Genomic DNA, 12,620 nt, shown 5'->3' with positions numbered 1-12,620 from the left:
AATTAGACAAGCAGTCAGTGCCTCTACATCAGGTACAGCAAATGTTTTGTCCCTATGTCCACCTAATATCAATTCAAACACCATGACACAATTCCATCAGATTAATGGTAAAAACTTAGAGGACATTATTCAACTTCTGAAATCCTCCTCCTGCTGCCTTGATATTATTCCAACAGGATTTTTCAAAGATGTTTTTCCTTGCATGGCCTCAGATCTACTTCATATAGTAAACACATCTCTTCACTCAGGTATTTTTCCAGAGGCCCTGAAAACTGCAGTCATTAAACCGCTCTTAAAAAAGAATAATCTAGATGCCTCAGTAATGAACAATTACAGGCCAATATCAAACCTGCCATTTCTAGGTAAAATCATTGAAAAAGTAGTATTTCAACAGTTGAGTAACTTCTTGCATTTAAATAACTGTTTCGATGTGTTCCAGTCAGGATTTCGTCCAAACCACAGCACTGAGACTGCTCTTGTAAAGGTCTTCAATGACATCCACTTAAACACAGACAGTGGCAGAACTTCAGTGTTAGTATTATTAGATCTCAGTGCTGCATTTGACACTGTTGACCACAACATATTACTAGACCGACTAGAAAACTGGGTGGGACTTTCGGCAACAGTTCTAAATTGGTTTGAGTCCTACTTAAAGGACAGAAAAAACTTTATTTCTATAGGTAAATACACATCTGAGTTGACAAATATGACATGTGGGGTACCTCAAGGCTCCATCTTGGGGCCTCTTCTCTTTAACATCTACATGCTACCACTGGCTCAGATAATGAAAAACAACAAAATAAGTTACCATAGCTATGCGGATGACACACAAATTTACGTAACAATTTCACCAGGAGATTATGCTCCAATTCAAACACTGAGTAAGTGCATTGAACAAATCAATGACTGGATGTGTCAGAACTTTCTCCAATTAAACAAAGATAAAACTGAGGTAATGGTTTTTGGAGCCAAGGCAGAACGTATAAAAGTTAGCGCTGAGCTTCAGTCTGCAATGTTCAAAACAACAGATAAAGCCAGAAATCTAGGTGTAGTCATGGACTCTGACCTGAGTTTCAACAGTCACATTAAAACAGTTACTAAATCAGCCTACTATCACCTAAAGAACATATCTAGGATTAAAAGACTAATGTCAAAGCAGGATTTGGAAAAACTTGTCCATGCTTTTATCTTCAGTAGACTCGACTACTGCAATGGTGTCTTTACAGGTCTCACTAAAAAATCTATTAGAAAGCTGCAGCTAATTCAGAACGCCGCTGCTCGAGTCCTCACTAACACTAAGAAAGTGGATCACATCACTCCTGTTCTGAAGTCTTTACACTGGCTTCCTGTGTGTCAAAGAATAGATTTCAAAATATTGTTGCTGGTTTATAAAGCTTTGAATGGTTTAGGCCCAAAATACATGTCTGACCTACTGCTAAATTATGAACCATCCAGAACCCTCAGGTCTTCAGGGACTGGTCAGCTTTCTGTCCCCAGAGTCAGAACTAAACATGGTAAAGCAGCATTCAGTTATTATGCTCCGAATATCTGGAACAAACTCCCAGAAACCTGCAGGTCCGCTGCAACTCTTACTACTTTTAAATCCAGGCTGAAGACTTTTCTTTTTGCCGCTGCTTTTAATTGAACTATTCACATCTTAAACTGCACTGTAACTTTTAACTTTTATCCATGTATTTTTTCTTTTAATGTTTATTTTATTATCTTTCCTTTTTAATGACTGATTTTAAATGCCATTTTTAAAATGTCTTCCATTTTTGTAAAGCACTTTGAATTACCTTGTGTTGAAAGGTGCTATATAAATAAACTTGCCTTGCCTTGCCTTGCCTTCTCAAATGTGAGGATGTGCCGCGTTTTTGCTGAAGAAACTCAAATCCTGACATGCACATTTATTGGGATTGGATGCAATAAGTTTGGGAATCTTGACAACTTTTGAAGTTATTCTCCGATCGTCTGTTCTAATAAAAAAAAAAAACTACTTTAAATATTTTAATAATCCTTAATGTGCGCTTTAAAGAGGCCCAAATTTGCTAGAAAAGAGTTCCTTTTCTTTAAAAAGAGTTGATTTTGATAGGAAAAACCTAGCTTTGAATTCACCTACTTCAAACCTATACTTTTTAACTGTCGGATTCTCCTATTTTAACAAAGATTTTGTAGATCATTTGGTAGGAAGCTCTTTTGGTGCTTCTCAGTTCATGTTCTGGATGAAACAGAGTGCTACTGTTTTCCATGTTTTTCCTCCTGCCTAAGCTGTGGTTACGAATTATATGAAAACGATTACATTTTTGAAATTGATAATCAGTGTTATTCCTATATTTTTTTGTTTCCCTGGTTGCGGTCAGAATTATATTAACATGAACGAGACCTTCTGAGTTTGAAACAGAGAAAAAAGAATCCAGTCAAATGCAGTGAGGTGGAACGACCTACATTGTCATCCGGGTCTTCGTCGCTGTCGTCATCGCTGACCACAGGCTTGGCCTTCCCTCGGCTCTGCTTCTTCTTGCCTTTGTCGTGGCTGCGCGCCTCCTTCTTCCGCTTGATCTTGACCCGCACAGACTTAGCTGAAGGAAAGAAGTAGGCATGATTCAAAGTCTTGGCTTTGTCATCGTTTGCTTATTCAGAAATCATGCTCATCCGAGTTGATATAATTGTGTCTCTGGAATCTTATTTTGAACTGAAAAGCTGCAATCTACATCAATTAGAGCTTGACAAAATTGACAGAACAAGCTATCTTTTAACCAGTTAAGCCCCAAGCCTGTTTTTCAGGCCTCAGGCTAGAAAATGACATTCCCAGAACAAATGACCATAACTTCATTTCTAAAAGGGGTAAATTAATAATCTTTTTTCTCAAAGCAATTATAAACCTGAGAGTTGGATGTAGAAAAGTCAGAATCAATATAGAATTGTTTTATTTTACAGTAAATTCAGATTGAACATAGTAAAACAAATTAAATTATAGTGTCCGTCCAAAAAAACATTACTTATAGTGAAAACCACCCTTGAATGATGGGATAGTAGACTAAAAGCTTTAGGAATCCAAACTATAACATATAATAAGTACCCTGTATCAAGATTGATGCAAAACAAGTGACATTTGACCTTTTTAGAGAGATTTAGAAGAAAAAAAAAACACATTTGGGTGGATTTGGGTTTATTTGCCGTTTCTCTGGAACCCATTGGTCGATTTTGGTGATTGACATCTCTTTTTAACCGTTAGAGTCAATAGAATCGAAGGGGAAGTTCCACATACACACACACGTTACCATTGACAAGTGAGAGCTATGCGCACGCAGTCGAAAGCAATGTTATGCTCTGAAAACTGAAAACTGAAACCTAGGCTCAAACTAGTAAATATGAAGATGGATTATCGGTAATCATTTCAAAGTGACACAGACACATTGGATTAACCTTCAGCAGCGTTTTTATCGTTTTGATGCCATTGAACACAACTTTTGATCAGAACAACAGCTAAGGTAAGAAGCTTCCTCCGTGAAGCTACGTGTTGTGATGTCTGTTTTCGCTTCCCCTGTCGCGAGTTCGGATCACCCAGTGATGATACTAATATTTCTGGAATCTGTGGAATCTCAGCTTGCTAATCGATATCTTGTTTTTGCAGATACGATAAGTAATAAGGGTATTTAAGCTGTGACTTCTGTGCTAAGTGCGATAGCATTTTTTCGCCCAGGGCTCATTTAGACGCTTCTTGTGAGACTTGTGTTTTGTTTCGGTAAAAATGGTTCGTATCGACAGGTAGCTGAGCTTCTTCTCGTTAGTTGGGTATGACACATTCATAGGTTTTTAAATATTAAGAAGCCCTCAGACGCTGTTTCTTGCAGTGATGCGTTTTTCCCCCCGCCCGTGGGGGAATGGGGCTTAACAACAGGTTAATTGATCTTAAATCATTTTTCAAGCAAAAACAGCAGCTTGTTAAATCAAGATAATGAGAGTTGTTTGACTGTCTTCATCTCATTCCTTGCGGTGCTTTTGAAGAAATTCCTGTGAAAGATCGATAGAAAGCTCCTAAAGAGCTGTAGAATTTACTCTTGTGTTCCCCGTGTGTTATAATTGTGTTCTCCTGTCTTTTACATCAGGGGTTCCCAACCCCCGGTCCGCGGACCGGTACCGGGCCGCAGAGGTGTTACTGCCGGGCCGCGAAATAGCTGTGAGTTTATCGTAATATTTGCAGAATTATAAATATATAAAAATATTTTATCATAATATTTTTTCAAAAAGTGTTTAATTTTCGCACCTATGCCACCAGTCATATTATTTCATCCAGTAGCTAGTTAATCTTTCACCAGAAAACCGTTGAAAATGGCTTTTATGATGAGGGATTCGGCGGCTCAGCCTTATAAGGTCTCCTCTCGTGCGCACGAGCTTGTTACCGGTGCGCCAAGTAGGAAGAGGAGCGCACAGGAGACAACCGTTTGATTGCAGACTGTTATGTTTATGTGGGGAAATGGTGGTGCATACATTATTTGAGATATATTTCAAACTCGGACTTCATTTTAAGGACATGTCGGCCAGGGGTGTAGAGCTATTTGTTTAAGCACCGGATTGGCAAAACAGAAGAGTAAACCAGTCTGCCTTGATCTATGAATTAATGTCCGGGACTCTCACGATCTGCTGCCCGCAGCTGCTTTATAGAAGGAAACCCTCCTTCACTTCTTAAAACGGCTGCAGCATCCGGAGGCAGCGGGACGTATACTCCGCTTCTGAGAAGTGCAGCACCAGTATGACTGTGTTTAACTTCATCAGAACAGCTTAAGAGTGACTGCAGGCTGCTACGTGTTAACCACACACACCTATACACACACATCTACACACATCGAACTGCCCGATTACTCCCCCTTTTATTAGTTTTATGAAGGAGATGTCCAGTCAGTCACCAAGGCGCATGATGTGTGTGTGTATGTGCTCTGCTCAGCTCAGCTCTGTGTGTTCGGTGTGTTTGTGTCTGTCCGACACCGGCATTTGTTTTCAAATGTTTATGAACAGTAATTTACACACATATGGCTAACTCCATATATGCGGCTGTTCCCAAAATAAATTAGTTTAATCTTAATCTCGATGTAGTGCTAATGCTGTCGGAGTGCACCGGAACGAACGACACTATCATAATATCTTCTGAAAACAAATGCCAGTGTTCATAATGCGGCTTTTCCTCGTTTTCCCAGCATTCACTGGATTATCCGTAAATCATACAAACAAAACCAAAACGTTAATTTATCTGTTTTCCCGTTTTGGTTTAAAAACTGAATAACGTCGGTTTTTTGGTTTTCCGAAAAACCAAAAAATGACACCGGTTCTTTTTTAAACTTTGTTAATATGTTTTGGATGCATATTGTTCTAGTATTTGTTCAGGCTGTTACATACAATTAGCCTCTGTTGCTACCTGCTGGTGGTGAGTAAATATTAAAATCAGTTAAAATTGACAACCGGTCCGCGATTTTTTTTTAATGTATCTGCCGGTCCTTGGCACAATAAAGGTTGGGAACCCCTGTTTTACATGATATCTTTCTTCTGGGCTACAGCCTGAAGGCAATAATAGTCCGTAGTAAAGGATGGGGGAAAAGCGTATCTCAAACCACAGCTGTGTGTGTGTGTGTGTGTGTGTGTGTGTGTGTGTGTGTGTGTGGGTGTGGGTGTGGGTGTGCGTGCGTGCGTGCGTGCGTGCGTGCGTGCGTGCGTGTGCGTGCGTGTGCGTGTCTTTGTATTTGTATGCATGGCCTCTAAACTGTGTTTCTTACCCTCAGTCTCTGACTCGTCCTCGTCCTCGTCATCATCATCTTCATCGCTGTCATCTTCACTCTCTTCATCCTTGGCAATCTTCTGTCTTGCACTCTTGAACACAGATTGAAGGACAATGGAGTCCTCGTATATCTGAGGGAAAGACAAAAAAGAAATAATGCAAGCAGATGTTCAAACAGCATGAATGACATGCTCTACTGGGAATATGGGAGAGAAGAACCTGCTCAAAGGCTGATATGATAATAAAAGAGGAAGGATTAAGAATTGATGAAGAGGAAAAGGGAAGAAGAATAAAACTAGGGGGGGGGGGGGGGGGGTTGGTACTACACACAGAGTCAATTATTAATTGATAGTTAGTATGTGACGACTGAAAGTGGCAATTCAAAACATAGGAATGAAATATAGACCATGTCTTTAAAAAAGCCTTGTATCTCCCCTGGTTGCTATGTATACAGGCTGACAAAGTCAAATCAAAGAAAAGCCCAGTCGCAGAAAAATTGAAAGAGACTATAGATTCAAAACCATCTGAACTGGAGCATGAAAATTGAGAGTTAACAAAGACAAATGTTAATTCATTTAGGTACTGACTTTCTGATTGGTTCACAATACACCTCCAAGAGTGGGTTTTTGTATATCTCCATGTGATACATACGCCTCCCAAATGTTATACGTCTAGGTGAATGTTATATGTGGGGGGGCTCTTTGTGGTATTAACCAGTACTTGCTGCCGGTGCTTGGGCCCTAATGAGAGGACTTCAATTAACGGGGCCGTATTATGCTTTTTAGGGTTTACCCTATCCTGTAGTGTGTCATCGCAGTTCTCTCAGGGGGAGTTTCTCTCCCACACACTCCCCCCCTTCCTGAAAAAGCTCAATTGAAGTCCATTGTTTAATTTCATAACATAGTGACATCACTATATAACACATGCGCTTCTATTGGTTATCGCTTAAACACATACGTGATAGGCTAAGGGGCAGGAGATCTTTAAGCGGTTCACAACAGCCAACCAATCAGAGCAGACTGGGCTCTGGTTTCAGACAGAGGGTGAAAAGAGGTGCTGCAGCACAGGCAGTATGAGAAAAATAAAGAGCTTTTTGAACATTAAAGCATGTAAACAAGTCACAGTAGAGACACTACATACAAATATGAATCTGAAAATGAGCATAATAGGGCCCCTTTAAGGAAATGTCAGTTTCACACGTGGGTTGGGGTTCTGACCTGGGATCCCTCCAGGTTGAAGGTTTGGGCGTTGTGACAAAGCAGCATCACATCCCTCTCCAGGTCTCCCACTCCTTTGTATTTATGGTTCCTCACACGATCCTGTCGACGGAGAAGACATCAGCGTGATTCACACTCATCCCTCTCAGTTTCTGAGAGCTCCCACAACCTGTGGTATTCAATGCTCAATGCAAATACATTTCAAACATTTAAATGATTACTTGTACTGAAGTGAATTATCGCTGCAACTAAGAAAGATGTTGTTACTGTTAGTCTGTTGACTATTGAGCAATCAGTTTGTCCCTAAGATGCGAGAAACACTAATAAAAACATGGTTTCATAGTTTCATTAAAAGCAGAAAGATGACTAATTAAAATAAATTGTTTTAGGACTCAAAACAAATGTACCTTGATTACAAAGATAAGGAAAACATTCAATCATTCACATTTTTGCTTAAAAAATAAACCAATTGTATACAGTTTCTGCAACCCACATACTGTATGGTAAAATATACTGTGCATCTCTGATGGTTTACAAAGATACAGTTTAAAGAAATATTATAACTATAAAATAATATTTGTGTTTGTGCTGTTCACTGTATAATAATAATAACTTTAATGTATATAGCGCCTTTCATTAAACCAAGGTCGTATATTCTGTATCATATTTCATTCTGCTCCATGACCCCCCTTGTTTTCATTATAACCATCATATCCATCATTCATAGGTTTTGCTGAGACACAGTAATTGACAAACCTTGATCTTTTTGAAGTCCACAGGTTTTCTGATCAGCTCGTAATATTCCGGGAGCTCTTTCCTGGAAGGTAACTGGACGAAGACCTCGCTCAGTTGTCTCCCTGCCCTGGTAACAAAACAACAATCACATCAAACAGCTCCAAATGCTACTCACGGCTGATTACAAAAATCAACACCACCACATCAAAATGTAAGGTGAAATGTTCCTAATAACAACATTAATACCAGTAATACTTAAATTGTGAGTCATGTTTTCTGTGAGAACCACAAAGCTTTCCTTGGTGATTACATTTGGAATAACAAGTAAAAAATAATAATGGAGCACAATTAATATTAAAGTGTTTATGCCCGGGGCCAGTTTCTATGTAGACGAGGAAAACAAAAAGCTACTGAGCAGACATAAATAATTGCAATATGGAAAGAAGACTGAGGGTAAAGTAACAACAACAAATCATAGCAGGAGTATAGAGAATTGTTCCATCCATCTATTTCTCTGGACAAGTAAATACCAAATGTTAAGACTAAATACTCTGAATACTTAAAGGAATCTGCTCCTGTCAATTGAGGGATGCTTTAAACCAAAGAAACAGCAAAGGAAAGTTATTATATGCAATTTCCCCCCAAATAATCTCATCAGAGTTCGAGAAAATGGGGAAAGATGCAAGTCAGTGAGAGGAAATGCACTTTTGTGTAATTTACATAAAATGTCTTAGGTCAATAATATAAATTGCTGCTCATCTGCACTGCTTCCTCCCACAAAGCTGTACTACGCCCACACTAAGATCTCTGCCACACAGAACCATCTGCTGCATATGATCAATGCCTGATTACATTATTAGGGGTTCAATTTGGCCATAACAGATTTCTTGCAGTTGTGCTGTGAGACTTTGTTTGCTTAAACTCTGCTTAACTAGCAACCTTGAGATGGGAAAAAACAGGAAAGGAGTTCTAATCCTTGACCAGCTGGGAGATGTTACGTGTTGAAAGGAGAGGACATTTGTTTCTCAAAGTAAAACAACAACACTGTTGTTGTGACCTTTAATATGCAGTGGATCATTTATAACCACTAGAGGGCAGAGTGTGGAGCTACAGGGAGTGACAAACAAACTTAAGGTAAATAAATTAGAGGCTTCCAGTAAATGTGGGTCTGTTACCAATGTGTGCCCACAAGATCAATTCAAACTAATCCAGACCCTACGAGGAGACACAAGGATGTATTTCTGTAATGAAACATAATCTAGGTTCTCCTATTTGTTTTCCCTCATTTTTAAAAAGCATATCCATAAACTGCACAGCTGCTACACATTTAAAACAGATATTTGTGTATACAATATAGCTGTATAACTAGATATTTCATTTTCAAGCAGATGCTTTACTTTTTACCCCACTATGTTTATTTTATAGATTAATACATTAGTTACTTAAAAAATTCAGATTTTGACTGACAATAATTAGAAAATACTTTTAAAATAGGATTATTTGGTGCAAATTAAACCATCCAACATGATATTTATGTAACTGAAACCATGAGTGGGTTAACAGAAAATGTATTGGCAGCAAATTTGCAAAGAAGTTTTTTGTTATATAAATTAATATACAAATGTTAGATTATTCATGTTTAAATATCTTTTGAGTACTTAAATACTTGTACTTGACTTTAGTACCATTCTCGATGCAGTACTTTAACTTAATAATGAGTATTTATACAGTTTGGTACTTTACTCAAGTAAAGAAGCTAAACCTTTTGCCACCACTGGACAGACCACATGAGAACACACACACATCCCAAGGCAATATAAAACAAGGTGAGAAAACAGCATGGCACAAAAGTGTTGACCTCAGTGCAACAGCACTAGTTTCTCTTTTCTATTTTACATTTTCATATTCCTTTATAAGTATATTGACCGTGTTTATAGTACTGCCACATAACCTCCAGACAAAGTCCTTGTATGTCTGCAAAACTGATTTTGACTCAAACTGATTTTCATGTCTGTAAGCATCTGTCAGAATGTGCTGTGTTTTGCACAGAAAAAATATCCAGATCAGCACTTTACAATAACCAAGGCTACAGAACATAGTTTTCTTGTAACATAAGGAAAATAGGGTTAAGTTAGAAAAGATGAATGACTGCCAAGTGTAGACCTCAGTGCATGCAAGAGAGAGGAAACTCAAAAGAAATTGTTAATTCAGATTTATTTATTTACCAGATTTTAGATCTTCCATTATTATTTATAATAATACACCCGTGTGTTCATCTTTAAAAAGAAATAGTGAGCTTTAAGAATGGACAACTGAACTGCCTACACTTTTTTCAGTGTAATCTTAATGCTGATCCCAGAGGACGTATACTCGCTGAGTGGGGATTGTGAACGCGCTGAACCCACAAAGGTGGATGAGGTGTTACAATTGGGTTATACATCTTCCATGCCTTCCAGTCCTTTATTATGACAAAAAGGATCTTAAGGAAAGAACCCAATAGTTTTCTCTCCTAAAAGACACATCGCCAAGGCTTCAATACTTATAATGGCTTGTGGAAGAAAGACGGAACAGACATCAACATCTGTCAGGAACATACTGTGCTGTATGTACACCTCAGTCAGGAAACGGAGCCAAAACAGTTGCTTAGCTCCAGAAAATATATATATCATTTTTTTGTATTCTAGGAAGAGCCAATTCAGATTACGGTTGCATTCATGTTTAACAACATGTACTCGTTTTGGGTAAATATCACCGAAACCATGAATTTCAAAAGTCCGGAAGTAGGAATTCCAAAATTCTGTCCAAGTCCAGTAACCGGAGAGGAGTGCCAGAGCTGTGAATGAGATGCTCTGGGACTAACAACCGTCAACAGGGAGAGGAAAGAATTTGACTTTTGGAAAGGCGGGTAGCATTTTCCTGGAAAAAGCTTTAGTGTAGTAGTCAGCCAGTGCATATTTGAGTAGTTGTTTCATGCACGGGTGAATATTACAGGGACAGAGACATGCATACTTTTGATATTGCACATGGTTGAAAAGGAAAAAATGCAGACACAACAGGACAGACGACACACTCAAACTTTAACTGTTGGACTGAGAGAACACAAGGATGTTTATCAAAGTGTGCGTCCCCAAAGACAAGGCTGTCTGTTCACTTATACACATATATACTACAAATAACTACTTGCTACACTCTAATCTTGGTTTTTGTGTTTAATATTTCCCTTTTATTTTGAAAAGTATTTTCTCTTTCTGCCATGTCTATTTTTACTTCCAGTCTTAGTATGTTTTCCCAGCCTTTGTAATTGTTTTGCGCTAATTCTCTCCACCTATGTAATTGTCTGATTTAAATCATCTGCTGCCCTTGGGTTTTTTGCTGCCTCCTCCAGCTGTGTCTTATCTTTGTGATTATTCTTGTGTTATGCCTGTCTTTCCTAAGACCTTTCTCATTTCTAATGTTCCCCTCCTCGACTCCTATCTTCTTCTCTGAGCAGTCATTTAAAAGAGACGTCCATTAATGATGACAGGAGGCAAAGCAGCACTCTGATGTGCAGAACTAATTTCATAAAGCTTGCTCTTTGTTTTATACACTTATACCCGCCTCCCCTCTTTCATTCTGCATTTGACTCCTGATTTTCTTACCCCCATTACACAAATGCCTTTCCTATTTAGATATATACCATAGGGACAGTAGAACTACACAGCCCCTTTCTTCCAACTTGTCAAAAGTTTATAAAGTCACTTCTTTGGGTTAATCAGTCTGTGGATGCTTCATAAGGTAGTTGGCGTTAAACGGTTGTAGGGCTAACATCAATTACATGACATGCCATCTGCCCCCAATGTCTTTTTTCTCTCTAATTTATTTATAGAGAAAAAAGATAATTAACTTAATTTCGGCTAATCAGAGTGAGAGAGAAGAGAAGAACAAGAGGATTTAGTGTCAAAGCAAAAGCACCTGTTTTACAATATTCTGGATTTATACACCACACTAATAGGGAACCTGGAAATAAATGAAACGCAACTTGTACCAAGTCTTTTTTCGGCATTAGCTCAGAAGGTAACCATCAGGATGAATTGGAGATTTATGAACATAATATTGATATCATTGTGTATCGGTTTGTGACTTTGACTTCCCTTTTGTATTCCAAAGTGTCCAATTGTTGTCGGAGCAGCTGAAAACAGCAACACCGAGAGCCCTCTGCTAAAACTCGATTAAAGTTCAGCAGATCATACTCGTTATTTTACGAAGACACAGAACTGCTGTGCTCTCAGAAACAAGATGCCAACTGCACGCTCAATGTGATGATGTGCTAGTTATAAGAAGTCAGATCTGACACCTAACACGATGTAACTATATTTGCTTACCCATCCCTGTAGTTGATGACCGTATCGATGATGGTGTTCATTTGCTTGGTGACTTTGGGGTGGTTGGGGGAGTGTTTATCAGCTGGCGGACGTCCACGTTTCTTCTTGGCCTTGGAGCCCCCTTCATCCCTGCTCGACGAGTCCTTGTCCTGGCGTCTCTTGCGTTTGCGCTTCTTCAGGCGGATCTCCTCCTCCATCTCTTCCAGGTTTCCATCCTCAACAGCCTGACGTCATCAAAATAAATAAAGAGAGAGTTAATCCTCACCCACGTCAACAGATTGAAATATGAAATGTGTGAAATCTACAATCATTACAAACCATGGCAGTGTTTTTAACTCTGACTGTCAAGCCTGTCTAGATATGTTACTTTAGCAGTGCATACACGTCTCACATGTTTTCTCCTTTTAAGTAGAGCCTCTCTGAACTGCAGAAATATTTTCTCTGTTCTATTCTTGTTTACCCTGAAACACCTAAGACAGAGTCAATAGAATGGATCGTCCAGGCCTCAGAAGTCTCTCTAGGGGAGTGTGTCACAGT

General features: G+C 38.9%; 1 protein-coding gene across 1 annotated transcript in view; it reads right to left on the bottom strand.

Annotated features, from left to right (window-relative positions):
• Positions 1-12,620, bottom strand: part of smarca2 (SWI/SNF related, matrix associated, actin dependent regulator of chromatin, subfamily a, member 2) — a 71,889-nt gene that overhangs the window by 6,356 nt on the left and 52,913 nt on the right. Inside the window, exons 29-33 of the mRNA XM_034117689.1 lie at positions 12,084-12,307; positions 7,744-7,849; positions 6,988-7,089; positions 5,769-5,901; positions 2,446-2,579 (exon numbers count right to left, since the gene is read on the bottom strand). Coding sequence (XP_033973580.1) covers positions 2,446-2,579; positions 5,769-5,901; positions 6,988-7,089; positions 7,744-7,849; positions 12,084-12,307 — 699 coding nt within the window. The remainder of the gene's footprint in view (positions 1-2,445; positions 2,580-5,768; positions 5,902-6,987; positions 7,090-7,743; positions 7,850-12,083; positions 12,308-12,620) is intronic.

Source organism: Trematomus bernacchii, unplaced genomic scaffold (genome assembly GCF_902827165.1).
Source record: "Trematomus bernacchii unplaced genomic scaffold, fTreBer1.1, whole genome shotgun sequence".
Lineage (NCBI taxonomy): Eukaryota > Metazoa > Chordata > Actinopteri > Perciformes > Nototheniidae > Trematomus > Trematomus bernacchii.
Note: the sequence above shows the minus strand (reverse complement) of the source record. Positions and strands in the feature narration are given on the sequence as shown.